Here is a 22645-nt window from a genome sequence, read left to right on the forward strand (position 1 = left end):
TTTTTAAATTGACAATTAACATGCAAATATTATTGGAATTTGTTATTTTTTGTGTTTCAATATACTTCCAGCTGTTGTCATTACGTTAGGCGATGACTAAGGACGAGAGGATACAGTGACTCCGGCAGCTTTTAAAGCTGATGTTTGGCCATATTTTGGTTTGAAAACAAATGAAAACATGTACGACTGAGGACGAGAGGATACAATGAGTACAGCAGCTTTTAAAGCTGATGTTTGGACATATTTTGGTTTAAAAACAAATGAAAGCATATACGACTGAGGACGAGAGGATACAATGAGTACAGCAGCTTTTAAAGCTGATGTTTGGACATATTTTGGTTTGAAAAACAAATGAAAGCAGTTACGACTGAGGACGAGAGGATACAATGAGTACAGCAGCTTTTAAAGCTGATGTTTGGACATATTTTGGTTTGAAAAACAAATGAAATTAGTTACGACTTCGTCAAGAGTCATGTGGTCTGTAAATTCGGCAACACCAGAGTCAAGTACTGGACAATACTACACATATATACTTGTTACTACAGTATCATGATATATCGTATCATTGACCCTGTATTCTTGTCTAAACACAACCCTAAAAACAAGACTGTTTTTTTTCTTCCCTGGTAAATTAGTTTAAGATTAAATATTGTATTTTTTTTCTTTGCTAACATTTGATTTTAACAACTATGAGAAAGTACGACACGTAACAGTTTAAAATATTTCCATATAAATATTGGGTTTGAGACACATATTCTGTACACAAACATATCATTAAATAAATAGTTTGTTGTCTCGCCAATGTTTGTCCACTCGGTCCCCACTCTTGATGGGACATGATTTCGTGTCACAGAAGAAAAAGAGGTCAGACTTGTGCAGCTACTCTGGCCAAGTTTGTCGCTGAGCTTCTGAATGTCACAGAGGGAGAGTCATTTGTACGGCACAGCATCAGTCAGACAACAGTCTATTTGTAGAATATGTGGCTTTTGTTGTCAGTAAGTTGACCCTTACTTAGCTCCGTTCAGCACATGACTCACATAGTAGATCAGGACGCATCTGAAGCATGACATTCTTCATTAAAAATAGTAAATTCTGGTTGTTTTGTTTAACAGGAAGTTGCATTCACACTTTGAGGGCGTGCACAATTGTTTGATCTGATCCAGGCTTCGACATTCCTCGAGCTGCTGATATGAGAAAGTTCTAGTCATGCCTCATCTTGTTGTCGGCTAACTATATATTTTTTTATCTGATTCGTCTCTTCAGACCCGAGCGCCCGTCAGAGTGCCACAGATCGTCCCGGGAAAGTGAGCGCCAGCTAAATCTAGGGCGAGATGAAACCAGACGGGGTTGTCGTGGCGGAGGAGCCGATGGACACGTTAGAATCCGAGGCCGCCTCAGGCGACGCCAACCTGGCCGCCTCAGGCGAGGAAGCAGCTCAGCAGGCCGAAGGCGAGACAGGCAAAGCGGAGCAGCAAGCGGAAGAACCCAAGAAACCTTCGGCGACCAAGACTCCAGCCGACGCAAAATCCAAAACCGCGACCAAGGGCACGGCGAAGACGAAACCCGCCACCAAGACGACGACCAACTCACGGCCCACGACGGCCCAGAGCCGCCTCGCCAACGGCGTCTCCAAACCTCAGACCAACGGAGTGGCGAAGAAGCCCGCCGCCGCCGCCGCTTCGGACAAGAAGACCTCCGCAACATCGGCTCCGCCCAAAAAGCCCCTCGGCACAGCTACAAAGACCGTCACTAAAGTAGGAGAGAAGAAGCCCGCGGCCGCCTCTCCTGCCACCAAGTCAACTACGGCCACCAAGAAGCCGCCTTCTGCAGCCACCAACGGTGTCAAGACCAGCACGCCGGCCGCCGCCAAGAAGCCTGCAGGTGGGTTTTTAAATGTCACTGAGTGACCTATGAGAAGTAGTCGCTCACAAATACACACAATTGCTACGACGACTCTCGGATTATAACGTAGCGGCAAATCCACATTGTTTGTTGGATGGTGACCTACATTTGCAGAATGCATTTAAAAACGCCAGAGTCCAGTTCGCTCTATATAAATATGGCTCTTCAAACGCAAAGACCAAACATACGGCGCCAAAGATCTTTTGTTTTGCTAACTTTTACTGCTCCCTTGTAGAGACTGTAGTCGCAGTTTATGCTCTTTATCGACCCCACTTTTTGTTGTGTGTGTTGACTTTGTATTAAAGAGTATTTCTCTTCTATATTAAAAAAGATACCAATCTTACTGCTACAAACTTACTGATCTCACTTGATCCTGATTTTGGGAACAGAAGACGAACTTTGACGTGGACGAGCTCTGACTCTGCTTTGAGTCTCCAGGGAGCAGTGGAAGAAAAATACATTTGTATCATTTCTGTTCTATTGATTATTACTGTCTGTAAGGTATTTTAATTTGGGGAAAAAAATAGATCAGATTTTTCAAACTCCAAACTGGCGTTAAAGAAAATGTTTAATAACATTTCCGATAACAAAAGGATAAAAAAACAAAACATGAATACAATAACAATAATAATAAACAAGATTTGGATCTTATTATCCATGTGTTAAGACAATTGTAACAGTTTATTTTCGTGTCTAAACAAGAAGGATCTGTCTCGCCTGCAGGTAATACATAACTCAGCAAAGAATTCTGAGCCGCTCCAGTAGAAGAACTCACATTTCCCCGATCCTTAAAACTCTGTATTGGCTGCCAGTTTCTTTCAGGATTAGTTTTAAAATTCTGGTTCTTACTTTCAGATCTATTCAAGGTCAGGCTCCTCCTTACATCAGTGATCAGATCCAGCCTTACACCCCCATTGTACATTGTATTTTTTACTGTGTATTAGTTTTGAATGTTCAAGCGCTTTCTGACCCTGGTCTAGAAAGGCACCTTACAAATAACTATTACTTTCTTTCTTTCTTACTTTCTAAATACAAAATTATTAACACAGGTTTCCAGATACAACATTTACTCTTGACACGTCAAGGAGTTGTTTCAGTCAAGTTTTTTCAAACAGTAAATCCGTAGACTAGTGATAATGAGTGAAACACAAACTCTATATTCGACCAATGTTTTTTTTCTGTATTTACCGTGAATATAATGCCGAAATTGCAGCGGTTCGTGCTGTAAAAAAAGTTGCTCTATAGAACATATAAGAATGATTTCAATCATTTTTAAATAGAGTTTAAAATGTCTTCGTTTGAAGCCAAAACGCCACCGAAAGACGTGTTTAATATAAACATGCATCTCAGAGAATCTGTGCTGTGGAATGACGTGACGCGTACTCGCCTCGTCGTACGTTAGACACGCAAGAACGACCGCCGCTAATCCAGCGACTCATCTGCCCTACATCCCATCATGACATGCAGCGTGAAATCTAAACGTCCTGACCCGTTTGTTTACAATAATCACACGTTCCTCTCCTCGTTTCTGCCGACAGCCCCCAAACCCGCGTCGTCCACCCCGGCGAAGCCCAGCCCGGCCTCGACGCCCAAGGCCGACAAGACCCCCAAGACGACGAGGTAAGCTGCAGAACCGAAGCACGCTCGTATGAACCAGATTCTCCGGCGTCTATATATAGACGGACCGCACGCCGTCTATTCTTATCCCGTTTTCTCAGACATTCTATCAGCGTTTGTCTCGAGCGGATTCTTTTGAGTAAAGTCGTCAGAGCGGCTTCACAAAGAGCGTTTTTATCGTTTGAGGTTATGGTTTGTTTGTCTCCTGAGTCGTTTGGACGAACATCCCCCGCAGACGGACTCACGATGATACCCCGCATAAAGGCCCAGGTGGGCCGAACTAGGCCAGCGAGAGTTTCACCAGATTTTACGAAACACGCCGTGAATGATGCAGAGATTCGTAGAGGAAATGTTGTTTTTAGGTTTGGAGTCAAAACATCGGTAACACAATCTTTTCCCTTCGAGTTTTTAAACTGCAGTTGAAAAGGCAGCTTTGTTTTGGTAGCTGCTGGAGTGTAATCAGATCAGCATGAGCTCACTCCCGTCACACTGTCTTAACACTATCTGATGCTAACCTAATGTTTGAAGTCAGTAAACCTGACCCCGCTCCACGTCCGCCGCCGTTTGCTGAAGCTTATCTCTCCGTCTCTTCGTCTTGTTGGTTAAACAACAACTGTGTCGCTGATCCAGCAGACGGAACTACAACACGCCTCCTCACCTGCTCCTCCTCCATGATGGTTGTCATGCCGTTTATTGTGTTGTTGCTTTTATTTAGATTCACCTGAATCCGGCTTCATACAGGTCCTTAAAAAGCCTTTAAAAATCCTTTAAACTATGAATCTTAAAACTTTGGTTGGTTAAATAATTGCATCATCTGCAAAGTATGGTTTTTTTGAAAGTATTAACGTACATAATATCTTCAAGTCTAAAAATGTCACATCTTGTGAGACAGTTTTCTTATGTTTTGATTATTGTTTTTTAAAATTCCTGTTTCAAAAATGTTCGACCACAAAAGACTGTGATGATCTCACAACCACCACTAACATTCAGTTTTAGATTGTTTGTGACCCGGGTCTGAGAAAAGGCACTTTACAAATAATAATTACTTCCTTAATTACGATTATTTTATAATTGCAGGTTCTGAATTTTCCCCCTGTGTTAAAAAAGTTAACGTTCTATGTTCAAAGTTCAGTTCACAGACTTTAAAATGAACTAGTTCGATTTATAATCCATCATTTAAAACAAGTTTACCGCTCGAAAAGTTAACTTGTTCATAGTTCTTTTGTATACGGAATTGTATTTGGTGAATACAGTGATAATATAATGAATTAAATACAATTTCTCAAATAAAATACAATAAAACAAGTTGTACATTTAAGTGGACATACTGTATAAAAATTAAATAACAGAAGTGTTCTTGAGCCGGACATCCAGTTTTTACCCTAAATAACCGGGGTTTAAATTTGGAATTTGGTTGTCCATTCGTGGTCCTGATGAGAAGATTTTATTTTTTAAATCAAAGCAAAGTCTGCACATAAATAAAATTATGTTTTTCCCGTCCACATCTTAAAATGCTTTAAATTAATGAACATAAAAAGTATTCTTTCTTAATTTTGATGGTTTGTTGAGTGGTTTTAAATTTAAATTAAAATTAAAAACGTCTTGAATTGAACTTGATCTGTAGGAAACCTGTCAATCAAACTACTTTATGATGACATCATCAGTGTTCTACCACTTCAGACACCTGTGATGTCACACCTACCATTTTATGAGCGATATAGCAGTAATTATCGTTAAATAAACACGTGTCAAATACTCTCATTGGTTGTCGTGGGTCAACCCAGTCACTCCAAAACACCTGTTCATGAATCCCCGTGACAGCAGAGCAGCTCTGACTGACACTGGAGGTGCTCTGCCGGCGTGTCGCCCCCCGGGCACAATTAATTCAGCATATGTGCGTTTGTGATGCGCCCCGACACGGCCATAAATTTGCTTTAATGACACCCCCCCCCCCAAAAACCTCTCTGATTTCTCAACAAGGCGACGGAGCTCAACGGACGCATTAGTCGCTCCACGTATTTATTATGGGCTGATTTATTTGAGTCCAACTGTGGCGGGTCCCGGTTCTGAAACCAACACAGCCACGTAAGTGAAATCAATGTGATTTATAGCTTCTCTGGAGTGTTTTTCCTCCCAGATTCACTTAGCTAAATTAAATCTCGGCTCTCGGATGCTTCAGAAAAGCTCTTTTGAAAACAGTCCTTTGACTCTTTGATGAATGCTTACTTCGGAAGATAAAAGCCTACTTTGTAAGCATTCTCCAAATTTACAAACTCTGCAGAAAAATTTGTGATACATTTTATTCTGACCTGCAAGTTCTTATTTTAATCGATGGAGGAAAGTATTTCATTGAGTAAGGTTTTGAGAAAATTGCACACACATATTTTTTTCACTTTATCGATCGATATCAAAAGCACTTTATCATTTAAAAAATATATATATATTTTGTAAGAAGTCAGTTATTTAATGGTTAATATTCTAATAAAGTGTGTATAAAATTAAATAATTCGACTTCCACTCTGAGGACATTTTAGTTACAATTAACATGCAAATATTAAAAGCATTTGTTAATTCTTGTGTTGCAATTCAACTTTCGGCTTCTAGACTGAGGACGAGAGGATACAGTGACTCCAGCAGCTTTTAAAGTTGATGGTTGGACATGTTTTGGTTTGAAAAAAAATGAAAGCAGTTACAACTGAGGACCAGGGGATACAGTCGACTCCAGCTGCTTTTAAAGCTGATGTTTGGACATATTTTGGTTTGAAAACAAATGAAAAGCAGTTACGACTGAGGACGAGAGGATACAGTGACTCCAGTAGCTTTTAAAGCTGATGTTTGGACATATTTTGGTTTCAAAACAAATGAAAGCAGTTACGACTTCGTCAAGAGTCTGTACATTCTGAAACACCAGAGTCAAGTACTCGACAATACTACACATATAAATACTTGTTACTACGGTATTAAAATATATCGCAGGTCTTTGCCAATACACAATCCAATTGTCCAGGGGAGTAAACATGGAGTAAACAGACTGACTGGTGTTAAGCGTAACTAAAGGGTTTGTTGCTGTTCATCACATGTGTCAGACTCAGAGCCTGGGGGCCAAATATGGCTCAAAAAGTAGCTAATATTCATTTTGATATGGTGACTTATAAGGATGTTTAATATAAGATAAGAAACAGAGAATATCGATGTCAAAAATAAAAGTAAAACTCATGTCAAATCTGCCTTCTGTTGATAAATATACATTTAGTACGACCTGCGATTTTTGTCTGCTGGAGAGATTTACGACGAGGAGGTGAAGGAGATGTCGGCGCAGCAGAGGAGATCGAGACAAAAACGGCGTCGGTGGTGCGAAGCCTCACGGTTGAATAAGTCATGTGTCCCTGCGGAGCTCCCGTCAGTCCTGCAGGAGGAAGAGATTCTGATTTTTTGCTGAGAACAGATTCTTTTGTTTCACGTCGGCCCTCTCTCGCAAGAATCTTTTTTTTTACTTCTACAGTAATATTTCCAGCTGCGATCTATCCATTTCCCTCACGGATTACCTGAATCCCAAGATGGTTTAAATGGGATTTTTTATCAGCAAAGACTTCAAATGAAACCCTGAGCATCACCTATGGTGTGTTTGTCATTTCAAGGTTGTGTCGAACAGCAGGAAAACCTCAGATTTAAAATAGGTTTTTCTCAGCTGTATCTCGGCCTCCATCGCAGCCACTCGTGTTCTCACATTAGTCACGCTGCTGCCCTCGTCGATGGTCCCGCGGGGGGAGATAAACGTTTATTGGGCTGGATCTGGACTCCAACCCTCCTCATGATTGAGCCCGGGAGTGAGTGTTTTCCCTCGTCATCGCGTCATAGAGACAAAGAGGCGGACGTGTCGCCTCGGACTGTAAATCTTCTGTGGTGCCGTGGGTGCGGTTCCGATGCCCGCCCCTGTGGACTCGTGCTGTCGTTGCACCCAATTACCAAATGGACATTAGCGGTAATAAGTGGGCGTGGATGTGTGACAAAAGTGGGGCGTGTGTGTTTAAACAGGGGGTCATTTGGTTCAACGGCAGGTGTCAACACTTCTTCTTTAATCACTCATGAATCCCTATCTTCCGTGAGCGACTCGCTTCCTTAATCACCGTCGCCGTGACTTCATCTGCTGCAGCGAGGCTCGCTCGCGCATTCAGCGCCGCGCCGGTGCATCTCATTATTTAAATCACGGCTTAACCGGCGAGGAAACAAAAGCGGCCATGTTTGAACAGCCTCCTCCTGCTCCGATCCAGGAAGGGGTTAAACATGCGGCGGTGCCGTCAGTATAAAAGATCGGCGAGTCCAACCTGAATCACCCGCCTGTGCCTGAAGCCGCTAACGGTCATCTGATGTCTCCAGTCGGGATCTTAACTTCAATGTGACGATTCTTTTTTTACGAAAACGTGGCCCGTGGTGAGCAGAACACAATGAAGTCCGCAGTTCTCTGCACACAAGCCTCCCATTGAGTGGTTGTTTGGCGCCGAGCGGGTGTCGTAGGAAGACAAGTCAGAGCCTTGTGGTCGCCTCGGCCCTTCTGCTGATACTGATCCTAATTAGAAGACAAATGAAGACGACGGATTCATTGTGAGTCACTCTGGCCAAAGATTGTGATGAAAATCCTGCTCAGTACTTGGTGTTCATCAGCGCCGCCTTCTGTCGCTGAGATGAGATTATATTAATCGGATCAATATTATTCGCTTATCATCATATTTTTTCTTTGTCTAACATTTGGACTTCAGCTCCTCGAATGTTGTAGTTATTCTTGCCTTGTTGTGTTATTCACGATACAAGGCAACGATACAATATGTTGGGATATAGCAATGCTGTAGAAACAAGTATATATTTGTGGTATTGTCGAGTACTTGACTCTGCTGTTGTAATACTGTAGTAACAAGTATATATGTGTAGTATTGTCCAGTACTTGACTCTGGTGTTGTAATACTGTAGTAACAAGGATATATGTGTAGTATTGTCCAGTACTTGACTCTGGTTTTGTGATACTGTAGTAACAAGTATATATGTGTAGTATTGTCCAGTACTTGACTCTGGTGTTGTAATACTGTAGTAACAAGGATATATGTGTAGTATTGTCCAGTACTTGACTCTGGTGTTGTAATACTGTAGTAACAAGGATATATGTGTAGTATTGTCCAGTACTTGACTCTGGTGTTGTGATACTGTAGTAACAAGGATATATGTGTAGTATTGTCCAGTACTTGACTCTGGTGTTGCAGAATTTACAGACCACATGACTCCTTTATTTGTTTTTGTCCAAACATCAGCTTTAAATTGCTGGAGTCAACTGTATCCTCTGGTCCTCAGTCATCACCGGGATCTTGCAGGGCTTCAGTCTTCCTTAAGCTAACATGATAATAGCTACCTGGCCGACATATCTAGTGGCCAGGAGTTTAATTGCAACACAAAAATGGACAAACATGGTGAATATTTGCATGTTTAATTAAAAAAATTGGATACAGTGCTTTTAAATATCGATACAGTAATATTCAATGTTTTCTTACATCCCTTTTATTTACACTGTTTTAATGAGACCGTCCCAAATAAACCTTTCAAACATTGAACACATCGTGGACTTACTAATCACGAAGGAATCTTCAATCCCGGTTTTAATGTCGCTCCTGTACAAACTTGAAAGTGAACGCTGAGATTAAACTGACCACACCCTCGCTTGTATTAACCACCTGCTGATCCTGCCGCCTAAGAAGATTTGGGTCTTACCTAACCTCGGTGGGTGGCAGAGGGAGCTTGAGTGCCCTCGCTGCTGCATCTAGTGGAAGTGGAGAAGTTATTTCAGTTCTCTCTACATTAAAGATTAACTGCCACCTCCTCGAGGCTCGCCCTCCCTCCCTGTCTCTCTCTCTCTCTTCACAACAACTCTTTTTTTTTTTTTAGCAAGAGTCCCGAGTGTCGACTCGGGTCTCGTCAAGACTAGTACATGTGGGTGACTCTGCTCAGACTTGACGTTTTGGATCCAGCTTCAGAGGAGATCAGGCGGTCTGACACTCTGGCCAAAACTCTCATCCACTTTCATCAGAGTTTAGTCGAGGGGGGGGGGGGGTGATGTAGCGTGCTGGAATCACTTGCTGCTTCACTGAAGGCAGAATATTGAAGCAGCCTCTGCTTTGAGAAGTTAGTTCTGACTGAAGTTCTCCCTTGAATCAAACTGTTGTCGACCTGCTGACGATGAAGGAGACCTTCATGTACCTTCATGACTCTCTTTTAAACCATGTCTCCAAACTCTGTTCAGGCCCGCAGCTGGAACACCCGCATCATCTCGGCCCGCGACGGGCGCCACCAGGCCTCCCACCTCCAGTACCACCAAGAGTACAGCATCGTCCAAACCTGCCACGCCGAAAACTCCATCCTCCGCCGCCAGGCCCGCTGCCTCCAAACCAGCTTCCACGACTCCCTCTGCTGGCAAGCCGCTGTCATCGCAGGCTCCTAAAACGACAACGCCTGCGAAAAAAGGTACGGGCCAGATTGTTTTTTTCATTTCTCATGGAAGACGACCCGGAATTAACTTTCATTAACAATTTTAGATGGGTTTTTTTTCATCTTAAAAAGAAATATATATTTGCAAAAGTTGTAGTTGTGGTTATCGTGTCTTATCAGTCGATAACTTCTTTATATGTTTTAAACCAGATGCCGCTAAACCTGGCGCAGCCAAAAAACCTGCAACTCCCTCCTCCGCCGTGAAGTCGGCGAAACCCGAAACTCCAAAAACAGCGACTAAATCAGCCCCAAAATCAGACGTCGCAGCGAAGAAGCCGGCGGCGCCTAAAGCCGCCGAGGCGAAGACACCGAGCCGCCCCAAGACTCAAGAGAGCAAGACCCCGTCCAAGGATGCCGCCAAGACCACGGCGACGAAAAAGACTCCCGCTCCCAAGAAGACGGTGGGAAGTAGCACCCCTACTCCGGTCAAACGTGGCCCCAAACCTGCGGAAGTGGCGGCTGGTGTCGCAGCAACTGCGGCTATTGCAGCAGCTGCAGCGACCGCCATCGTGACTGACAAGTCCGAAGAAGTGGTTGAAGCTCCCAAAGCACCGGAGGAAGTATCTTTAGTGCCTACTTCAGCGTCTCTGACTGCAGCAGAGCCAGCAGCAGAACCTGCACGAGAACCAACACCAGAGCCCCTAAGAGAACCAACACCAGAGCCCCCTAGAGAACCAACACCAGAACCCCCACGAGAACCAACACCAGAGCCCCCAAGAGAACCTACACCAGAGCCCCTTAGAGAACCAACACCAGAGCCCCCAAGAGAACCAACACCAGAACCCCCAAGAGAACCAACACCAGAGCCCCTTAGAGAACCAACACCAGAACCCCCAAGAGAACCAACACCAGAGCCCCTTAGAGAACCAACACCAGAACCCCCACGTGAACCAACACCAGAGCCCCTTAGAGAACCCACACCAGAACCCCCAAGAGAACCAACACCAGAGCCCCTTAGAGAACCAACACCAGAACCCGCACGAGAACCAACACCAGAGCCCCTTAGAGAACCAACACCAGAGTTTCTTAGAGAACCAACACCAGAACCCCCACGGGAACCAACACCAGAGCCCCTTAGAGAACCAACACCAGAGTTTCTTAGAGAACCAACACCAGAACCCCCACGAGAACCATCACCAGAACCATTACGAGAACTAACTCCTGAACCTCTAAGAGAACCAACCCCTGAGCTCCTGAGGGAACCCACACCAGAACCTCAACGAGCAGCAACTCCTGAGTTCTTAAGAGAACCTTCACCAGAACCCGCAAGAGAGCTGACACCAGAGCCTGCGAGAGAACCAACACCAGAACCTCTCCAGCTGTCAGCACAGCCCGATCCATTTCACTTCGTCAGTAGTTCGGTTCCCTGCCTGGGTACCACCGTCATGTCACCTCCGTGTTCACCACAGAGGTCCTTTTCTCCTGCCCAGCAGGGCCAAGAGCAATCTGCTCTTTTGGACCTGCACAGCCAGCCTGACCCCTGGGACCAGATCCAGCCCGAACAACGTTCCGACCAGGGCCCCAAGAGTATGATGGACTTTGCGGCAGAAGAAGGTTACGATGAAGAACATGAAGCAAGTGATGAAGAGGAGGAAGATGAGGAGGAGAATGTGATGATGTCCCACTCCACAGCTCCGTCCCTGGAACAACCGTCCTCCTTCATGGGCGACTTCCACTCTGAGGACCTCTCACCACGTGAAAAGGAGGTGGCCGTGGAGAAGGCCGACGAGGAGATAAATGAGGACGATGAAGATGAAGACGACGACGAGGAAGACGAGGAACAAAGAAGGCTCGGCCAACAACCTTCGTCGATGATCACCGACATGAGCTCGTCCCAGCCGTCCGAAGACTTCCAAGTCAGACCCTCGGGCTTCGGCGGCTCTGCCGGTTGGCACGGCGACGACCTTCTGTCCGGAATGGACTCGGAAGACGTGAGCAGCTGCACCAGCAGCCGCCAGGCGGGCGTGTCGGACATGAGCAGCACGCTGCACACGGCCATCCTGGAGGGAACCCAGAGCTCGGACGCCCTCATCGACTCCAGTCTGAGGGGCTCGGAGTGCGACGGGAATCTGATGGGCTCCCCGAACGTTGAGACGCTGGCCAACGAGGAAGAGGACGACGAAGATGAGCAGGTGGACCACATGGATCTGAGTTCGGAGAGAGTGGAGGAGCATCACAAGGCCTTCCAGCAGCACGACGAAGAGGAGGACGAAGACGTGGAGATGCACAGCGAGGGCGTGACGGAGAGCGGCGAGCAGGCCGAGGAGGACGACTTCAACGAGGAGGAGCGTCTGGACAACCTCAACCACTCCCTCGACCCGGCCTCCGTCCCCGCCGCCGCCGCCTCCTGGAGCCAGAACAACCCCTTCTCGGACACGTGGGCTCAGCCGGCCTCCCTCCTCTCCGCGAGCCCCATCTCCGAACAAGGCGCCGAGTCCGAAACCCCGACTCAGTCCCCAGCCCAAGCGTGTCTGGACCTCAGCGCTCCCTCTCTAGCTCCCGAGTCAGACCAGGACCACCAGTCTTTCTTCGAGCTGAAGAGCTCGGATTCCAAAGACCGTCACGTCCAACTCGACGCCCCCACTCTGGCGGCCCACAGCGGCAGTGAAACCAGCACCCCGGAGGATCTCCGCGACTACGACAGCAGCTCCGGGGTCGAGTCTCGTTCCGACAAGCAGCAGACCCCCGTCCCCTCTTCCCTCCACCCTGACCTGGACCAGGACTTGGGTATCCACTTAGAAAAAGGCGACGGAGAAGAAGAGGAGGCGGAGACTCTGCCCGCCGACGAGGTCCTGGGAACCGGACCCTCCACGGCGCCGGCGTCCGCCCCGTCCTCCCCCTCCACGTCCGGAGACGAGGCGAGCGACACGGAGGGCGAGATGCAGATCAACGATCCCGACGCCCCGTTGACGACGGAGGCCGCCGCGGCTCACAGCCTGGACGCCCTGGAGGAGGACGAGGAGGCCCGGGCCGCCGAGAGGGAGGAGGACGGGGGCGGAGCCACGCCGCTGTCGGCCAACTCGGTGGCGTCCTACGGCTTCGACTGCTCCAACAACTCCAACGCGCACTCCATGGCCGAGAGCTGCGGGAAGAGTCCCGGGATCTTCTCGCTGGAGAACGAGGAACAGTTGCCGGAGGAGGCCAAAGACCCCTCCCTCATCAAGGAGCTCACCTTCCCGTCGGCCGCCGCCACCGCCGCCGCCCAGGACCTGCTGGGCCGACCCGTGGACCTGCTGCCGCTCGACAAGCAGCTGGGCCTGGAGAGCCAGCACTACACGCTGGAGGGGAAGATGGCGGCGGAGCACCTGGAGGATCTGGATCCGTTGGTGGGGGGATCAGTAGACGCGGGCGAGAGCCAGCAGCCCTACTACTCTACCATATGTGATAAGACTGATAGTTTTCTGGCAGGTAACGTATAAGTCCCTACTATCACCCCGGTATGCACCTTTTCCCTGCAACCTTTCCCCTGTACCCGTCTGTTTCTCTCGGTGGAGAAGGCCCACGGAAGAAGAAGAAAAAGAAAAAGTAAAAAAAAAAAGCTGTTTTTTTCAACGAAGCTTTCCTCTTGATACGAATGTGGTTCACGGCTTAAACTACTTTATGTACCATAGCGACAGTAGATTCTTTTAACACTGGTACTGCATTCAATGAGACTCTTAACTAAAGACAAAAAAAAAAACACGAGGAAAGAATTCACTGTGTATTTATCCTACTGTTTTTACCAATGGATGAAGATGCTTCCTTTTTTTTTTTTTTTGTATTTGCCTATTTGTTGTTGCTTAATTTTATTTGATTGTGTTTCTGTCGACACCTCCTCCCTCGTGTGCACACTCCAGACTCACTCTTAGTCGTAATAAAAAGACGGTTTTTCTGTTGCTAGCAAAAAAAAAACAAAAACACAAAAAGTTGGGGGGGTCTCCCTGTAGTGACCCGCCGAACGTGGTAGGTATGAAGTCGTAGACGCTGTTGGTGAAGAAAGTTTCTGTGCGTCGAGAGGCTTCACGCTCTCGATCGTAGCTCGTTTCAGTGCAAGTAAGTGTTTCAGATGTTTGGTGGAAGCTTCAGGCCCTCGTATAGCCGACCATTTCTTTTCGTTTGTGTTCCAGGAAAAGACTAACTCGCACTCCTCATTCTTCTCGGCAGCAGTATATTGCATGTTTATCTAACATTAAGACTGTGTACTACCTGACCAGTGCTTCTCTAGACATGTTGAGAAATGAGTGAATGGTTCACTAGCTTATCCTTCCAAGAATTCCATTAAAACATCATTGCAAGGCATTTTGTTCCCGTTTCTTATTTTCCCTTTTTCCGAAGTCCAGCATGACGTGGTTCGACTTGTCCTCGTGTCCGTGTGACCCGTGTGTGTGTTCGCGCTAGTTTCTCATGGCGTCGCCCGTTGACGCGCCATCAGAACCACTAGTGGACCAGAAAGCGCCGAAACCCCGGAGGCTCGTCCCGAGAATGTTTTTTTCTCCAGCATGTGCCTTGTGTAACCATGACGACGTCTCCTCCTCAATTTTACCTCCGATGTCAAGAAACAAAATGGTGGCACTTTCAGTCTCCGGGTGCTGAAAGAAACAGTTTTGAACCAAACATTTACGGGTTTTTTTGTGCCGAAAAAAATACATTTGCGTCAAGAAACAAAAATACACAAATGTTTGGGTCAATTACGATTGTTGTCTCATGAAGACGACGCACAAAGTTGTCTCCGAGGTCTTTGTCATTGACGTCCTCCCATGTCTCTGTGTTCGTAACTGTGTTTAAATATGACTGCTGTCCCGCATGGTTACCGTGGAAACGATGGTCTTGTACCTTACCGGGCCGATGCAGTCATGTTTCGTGGAATGTTGTCAAAAAGAAAATGCCCTGCTGAAAACTAAATATACTTCCAAACATCTAACACAGTCTTGAGAAGCCAACGACACATGAGACGTGTGCGACTCTAACCTGGCACAGGAAGTACAATTTTTGTGTTTCGTTCAGGGTCAGATTTCAGAAACATATTGGTTTTTTTTTAGTTCCGTGTTTGGATATCTCTTTTTTCTGACAAGAAAACCGGTTTACGATACGTATCACAATACAGGGACAATGATACGGTATATATTACAATATACATAGTGATACTGTAGTAACAAGTATATATGTGTAGTATTGTCGAGTACTTGACTCTGGTGTTGTAGTATTTACAGACCACATGACTCTTGACGAATTCGTAACTGCTTTCATTTGTTTTCAAACCAAAATATGTCCAAACATCAGCTTCAAACGCTGCTAGAGTCGACTGTATCCTCTCGTCCTCAGTCATCGCTGGGGTTCTCATGGGATTTCATAGTTCCTTTAGCTGCTGAATTAGACAGTATCCTCTCGTCCGCAGTCGTCGCCGGAATATCCCAACATTTCTTTTAGCAGTGGAGGACGTAACGGCTGCTGCCATCTAGCGGCCAGAGGTTTAATCGCAACACAAAAATGAGCAAATATTGTGAATATGTGTTAATTGTGAATTTAAAAATGAGGTTTATTTTATTTTTCGCACACATTTTTGTGATATAAACTATAAAAAACTATTTTAAAGATTAAATATGCTTTGAAATCCCAAAAGGAAAACACAGATTACATTTAAAAATAATGGATACAGAGCTATTGTATATTGATACAGTATTGTGAGAAAAAAACATGGCGATACATTAAGTGTGTTGATATTTTCATACAAACGTAGTACCTTGGTGGCTCCGCTGGCGTCGATGGGAATCATGTTCTCAGCGCCCAAGTCAATGTATCCTCTTGTCCTCAGTCATGTGAGGATCTAGCGTGATCTCATTGTTCCTTTACCTGCGGAGGACGTTATGACTGCTACCACCTAGTGGCCCTGAACTTTAATTGCAACTCAAAAATGAACGAATGCCGAGAATATTTGGAAGTTAATTGCAAATTTAATTTAAACAAAAATTAAAAAATATATATATATATTTTACACACAATAATCGAAATTTAAAACAATGACAAATTATTATTAAAAAATAAATACATTTGAAAGCGGATTATTTTTAAGTGCCGTTGAATATCGTAAAAAAGAAATATTGCAATATTCAAATGTAGCGATATTTTCCTACACCTCTAGTTTTTCCTTTTTTTTTGTCCGAGTCATTGATAACCTGAGAAAAGCTGAAAGCCATAGAAATAGAGAAAGGTCTGCGAATGGTCCACGGGCCTCTTGAACAGTTCAGTACCCGAGACTTCCTTCATGACCTCACAGTCCTAGCGTGACGACTTCTGTGCGACACCGTTTGAAAATCCATCGGGAAGTCTGGTGGGTTTGTAGTGAACTGCACACGTTTGTCGTCCATTTTGTCTTCCCTCCCGAGCAGTCGTTTGGGTTTCTTTGGTGGAAAATGTATCTTCCCCCGTCCTGGTCCGTCTCTTTTTGGAAGTCCTCCTTTTGAGTTCCACCTCCACCCTCGTGTTGAGTCCGAAAAACCTTGTCGTCCGCCACCCGGTCTTGTCTGATGCATGCGAGTCACGGAAGGCCCCGCAGTGACCTTGACTGTCTGGCAGGAGACGAGAAGAGCGAGGACCTGGACGAAGACCTCATGAGGGAAACGGACTCGGAGGACGAGTCCTCCACGGCGGCGCAGATCGCTAACGGACATTACTTAGCTCTGGTTCCAGGCAACAGGAGGCCCATCGACCCGGCCGCCGCCGACCAGTTCGCCAAGATGGCCGCCCCCTACCTGGACGTGGAGTTGGAGGAGGAGCATCACCGGGAGAAGTTGAGGGAGATGCAGCACCGGCAGGAGCAGGAGAAGCAGAAGAGGCAGTGGCTGGAGGAGGAGCGTCTGCGGCTGGAGCAGCAGAAGCAGCTGGAGAAGCAGCGTCGGGAGCTCCTGCAACTGCAGCTGCAGCAGCAGCAGCAGGAGCACCGGCACCGGCGCCAGGTCCTGCAGTGGCAGCTGGAGCTGGAGCACCAGTACCGCATGCAGCAGAAGCAGGTCCAGCAGCAGCAGCAGCAGATGAGGAGAGGTCCCACCGGGGTGATGCTGTCGCCCTCCTCCGGCCTCTGCACCATCTACGAGGCCATGGAGACCAGCGACGAGGAGGAGGAGGAGGAGGCGCGGGCCCGGCACAACAGGAACGGACGCGGCAGGAGGCCGCCGCCGTACCGCGGCGCGCCGCAGGACTTCCACCGGCAGCTGCGCCCGGTGCCGCCGCAGGAGCTGGAGTGGAACAGGAAGGTGGACATGGTGCAGCAGCTCATCAACCAGACCCTCATGATGTCGGGGGGACGGGGTTGCCCGCCCCTGCTGCTGCTGCCGGTCGGTCACGGCGGCACCTTGAACCGGCTGGAGAGCAACGTGTGGCCGCACATGCTGCCCCAGTTCAGCCCGCCCGCCGCCACCGTCACCTCCGTCAGCAGCTACTCGCCCGACGGGCAGAGCAGCTCGCCGCCGGGCGACTGGACCGTGGTGGAGGTGGAGACGCAACACTGAAGACCACCGCCACGTGCGCTACACGACTGTTAGCTTCACACATGCTAATGTAAACAACACGTTGATAAGTGCTGAGTCAGCACCCGGTTCTCCAGAGGTCACATGACCTGACATGAAGAGTCTTGACGTCACCGACTGAAGTTTACTTTAGAGAAAAACATATTTTCAAAACAAAAGCACTTCAGACAGTTATAATCGATAGAACAGAAATTATATTAAAAAAATGATTTCCGTGCGGCCCGGTTACAAATGTATCACAGACCGGACCCGAGGTCATGACCCTCAACAAGTGTTTGGCTCACCTGCACAGGTAAGTGTTTGAAGCAGGACTAAAAAGAATCTTGACCTTCTCTCACATCCTGACTTTTTCTTCCGTTCAGTGTCGTGACTTGTGTCGTTTACCGAGTGATTATCTCTTTATTAACCCTCACACCTGGTCGCCCCCGGCAACAGGGACATTTTTTTTAGGTTCCGTGCTGAGATTATTCCAACAACCTTTGACCTCGGGAGGTCACGTGACCTCTCTACTGTGAAGTGCGGAGTTTCCTTCATCTCCTCTTCAGACGTATATGCAAGTATATCAGTGTCATCAGGAGAAAAAAAATCTAATTTAAATGTTTTTTAAAGCATTTAGTTAAGTTTTATTTCTAATTTGAAAGATTTTATATTAATTTTAAAAGGCCACAATATTTAATCATGTTAAATTTAGAAAAATATTTTTCTTAAAATTAGAATATTTAACTCTATGTAGAAAAAAACCATTCATTTTAATTGTTTAATTCAATTATTTATATTAAAAAAAACATCACCATTTCAATATCATGAATATCAAATTCCATTTTTTTAAACTTAAAATCTGAAGACACTGAGTTACTTCTATGCAGATGTTTCTGTTCTCAGCTCAAACTTGTCAAGTTGTTCTTGTGATTTGATGACCTCGGCACTTCTGGTTCTCTAAGTCCAAGACCATGGTGCTCCGTCGGGATGAAGAACCCACTTGAAGACGACTCCTGTGACCCGGTTTTCATTCATGAGTGAAGGAAGGAAACAGATAAACACTCAAGGTCATCTTTGGAGAGTAGAACCTCTGCTCCTCCACTTCAACCTGGCGGAGGAACATCTCGCCTCCCCTCGGTACTGAGCCACTCGTGTAGAGAATCAGATCCTCTTGTTAGCAACGACCTCACGCCGACCTCACGCCGACCTCACGCCGACCTCACTGTGTTGTGTATCCGTTTGTACACTTTGATACTATCACTGCCGCACAAACTATATTTTCTATATCACTTTATACTCATGCATGCCACCGTATATATATTTGTGTGATAAATCTATATATTCTTACATTATTACGGAAGATTTTAAAAGAGCAATAACCGATCAAAGCATGTTCGACCTCTTGTGCACCTTTTCTAGTCTTCAGTGCCTCCAGTTCCTGTGACCTGAAACTTTTATACTCACTTTATAAAGTCGTTTTTTCGTGCCAAAAAAGATGTAATGTTGTTATTTTAAGATAAGAGAGACCTAAGTGACAGATTAAAAAAAAATACATATTATTTATTTATCAGACGTTTGTTCATGTACTTTGTGTATCGAAAGTGTTTTACTCTCTAGTAGTAGATTTAATTTTATATTTACGAGTGATATGTTGCATTAGTTTGACGTTTACTAAGATATTTTTGGCACTTTATCCCTGAATAAAACATATTTTTTTCTGTGAATGTTTGTTTCTTCATTTCAATATTCAGTATCATGTTTGAAAATATATGAAAACAATTTGTACAAAGAGTATAAGAAAAAATTGATAACTACAGTAGTTATGACATTTCAATGCAAAAAGACCCTTTGTATTTACTTATTTATATATTTATTCACGCTAAAGAAATTAAAAAATATAAATTGATCCATTAAAAAAGGAGAAAGGATTTGACTTTATACAACTGTGATTGTTAAGATTTCTGTTAAAAATACAATAATCCATCATTAATAAACATATTTGAAGGATGTATTTAGTTTAAGAAGACACTAGGGGGCGCTCAATAATCAAAGACAAAACCACTCGACTTTCAAAATAAAGGTTTTAACTCTAACGATGTTATTCAATTTAAAGGTTTTTTGTAGTCATTTGTATTAAATTATCTCTCAGGATATCGTCATCTTGTAAAAATAAAATAAAATGAGTTTATATATTGCAACCTTGAAAACGGAAATGCATGTGACTAAAACCGGAAGTGGTCGAAGTCGACAGATTTATTGAGCGGTTTAATTGAAGTCATTGTTAACTCGTGAGTGTTTTACCTTTTTTTGTTTAAATAATTCAACTTTACTTGAAAAAAAAAAGCAATTTAGTCACAGCGGAAGTCTACACTAACAAGGTAACGATGTTAGATGCTAGCTAACAGCTATACAGGATGTTAATAAAACACGTTTTAAATGCTTCTTTATAGTGACATTCGTAAACTGTGATTCGCTTTAACTGGTCGTTTTTAGTGACAGTTTTTTAGGATGAAAACCGTTCAACTTTCAAAGCGTTCGCAGTTTGTTTTTTTTTTACGACGGTCTCCATTTTATTTTGAAGGCGACCCCCCGGATGTGGCCCGCGTCTCTCAACCCCTCCTCCGAACTTCCCGCTCGTGTCGACCTCGGCAGCATCACTCGGCGACTCTCGGGGCGACTCGCAGGCCGCGGAGGAGGAGGAAGAAGAAGAAGAAGAAGAAGGTTCGACATGACGGGTCCAGTCTCCGCCCAGCGGCGCCGCGGCTGAGCCCGCCTCGGTCACTGTGATGACAAGAGCCTTGGCGGCCACCGTCTGACCGGCGGTCCAGGAGGGTCGAGAGCTCGGGGGGGGGCTTCGGGATCTGATCTTGAGGCGATGCTAGCAAGTGGATCTTCAGGAGGGATGACCGGCGACTGACCTGCGGGATGATGGCCAACAACAGCGATCCACAGGTGAGTCTGGAAACTTCACATCAGACCAGACACATCTTCTCGGGTCATCTCGCGGTGACTCGGAGAAGAGCATCTACAGAAAGTCAAGAAAAGTGGACCCTTTGAGGGGTTTTTGATCCAGTTTCCTCTCATTCATGTCCACTCTGGCGCGTGAATGTCTCGGGAAACACAGTTTGTGTCCGAGGGTGAAAACCAGGTGAGTCATGGAAGTGGACCTGGGAAAGGTCGGGTTGCACCTGCAGCAGGAGGAACCATTAAAAATTCAAAAGGGCTTTTTTCATTCCAGCACTTGAAGTGTGTTTGTGGCGCAGAGGTTGTTTTTCTGAGCGAGTTGGATTCAGTTTTTGACGAAGAACAAACAAACAAGTCAGTTTCACGCAGACTCGAGTGATTCTGAACAGAACCAAAAAAAAAAGCTGAGAGCGAGTGTTTCCGTCTGGAAACTTCCCTCTGAGTCACGGAGTGTGAAGCTGGTCTCTGGAGCTCTGAAGCTCTTGAAGTCGACGGCGGTTGAAACTCCTAAAAGCGTGGAGGGAGGTGATGTCATGACGGGGTCACGTGGAGGAGGCACCTGATGAATTATTTCTCAGCTTCCTGTCGTCCTCTCGGTTCCCTCACGGTTTTTATACCAAATGACCTTTTGATCGATCCGGCGAGCGAGTGGATCCATTTCTTTAATGGCCACGAGATGTTCATGTGAATCCTGCGAGCGTTCACACGCGTGTGGAGATGAGTGGTTTGTTTACGAGCTAAATGATAAGGGGGGAGCGTGAGGTGACCTTCATCATCTTCATCATCATCATCAAAATCATCTTCATCATCTTCATCATCATCATCATCATCATCATCATCATCATCATCATCATCATCATCATCATCATCTTCATCATCATCTTCACCATCATCATCATAACTATCATCTTCATTACTATCATCATCTTTATCATCGTCGTCGTCGTCGTCATCACCATCGTCATCTTCATCATCAACAACCATCATCATCTTCATTGTCATCGTAATAACCATCAGCTCCATCTTCATCACCATTATCATCATCATCTTTATTAGCATCATCACCATCTTCTTCATCTTCAACATCATCTTTATTAGCATCATCTTCATCATCATTGTCAACACCATCGTCATCATCGTCATCATCACCATTAGCATCATCTTCACCATCAACACCATCATCATCATCATCTTCATCACCATGACCATCAGCTTCATCATCATCATCATCATCTTCACCATCATCTTAATCATCAACAACCATCATCAGCTTCATCTTCATCACCATCAGCAGCATCATCATCATCATCATCATCATCATCATCATCATCATCATCATCATCATCATCATCATCATCATCATCATCATCATCATCATCATCATCATCATCATCATCATCATCAACAACCATCATCATCATCATCAACAACCATCATCATCATCATCATCAACAACCATCATCATCATCATCAACAACCATCATCATCTTCATCATCAACAACCATCATCATCATCATCATCAACAACCATCATCATCTTCACCATCAACAACATCATCATCTTCACCATCAACAACATCATCATCTTCACCATCAACAACATCATCATCTTCATCATCACTATCATCTTCATCATCATCTTCATCATCAACAACATCATCATCTTCATCTTCATCATCATCATCATCATCATCATCACCATCATCTTCATCATCAGATTCATCACCATCAGCATCATCATCATCTTCATCATCAACAACCATCATCATCTTCATCATTAACAACCATCATCATCTTTATCATCATCATCGTCATCATCTTCATCTTTATCATCATCATCGTCATCATCAAACTAAAGAAGCTCTTATGCTCCTCCCTTCTGCCATAATCATTTTTAATCTGCTTTCCACGTCCATCACCGTCACGCTCTTTGAACCAACACACACACACACACACACACACACACACACACTGCTGCAGGAGTCGTGTAGTTCGGTGGATCCAAAGTACCGTTTGATCCGTTTGATACCTGTTGACACAGAAAGAAAAAATATATATATATATATATATATATATATATATATATATATATATAGTGGCAGGACAAGGTACAGATCACAGTGTTTATTAAACAGTGCCATTGAACAGAGAGA

General features: G+C 45.2%; 1 protein-coding gene across 1 annotated transcript in view; it reads left to right on the forward strand.

Moving 5' to 3' along the window:
• Positions 1 to 17568, forward strand: part of LOC148064793 (uncharacterized) — a 30360-nt gene extending 12792 nt beyond the window's left edge. Inside the window, exons 2-6 of the mRNA XM_087808679.1 lie at positions 1264 to 1881; positions 3441 to 3522; positions 9803 to 10023; positions 10198 to 13455; positions 16600 to 17568. Coding sequence (XP_087664805.1) covers positions 1332 to 1881; positions 3441 to 3522; positions 9803 to 10023; positions 10198 to 13455; positions 16600 to 17531 — 5043 coding nt within the window. The 5' untranslated portion in view covers positions 1264 to 1331 and the 3' untranslated portion in view covers positions 17532 to 17568. The remainder of the gene's footprint in view (positions 1 to 1263; positions 1882 to 3440; positions 3523 to 9802; positions 10024 to 10197; positions 13456 to 16599) is intronic.
• Positions 17569 to 22645: the final 5077 nt, after the last annotated feature.

Source organism: Callionymus lyra, chromosome 15 (genome assembly GCF_982586985.1).
Source record: "Callionymus lyra chromosome 15, fCalLyr1.hap1.1, whole genome shotgun sequence".
In the NCBI taxonomy this organism is placed as follows: domain Eukaryota; kingdom Metazoa; phylum Chordata; class Actinopteri; order Syngnathiformes; family Callionymidae; genus Callionymus; species Callionymus lyra.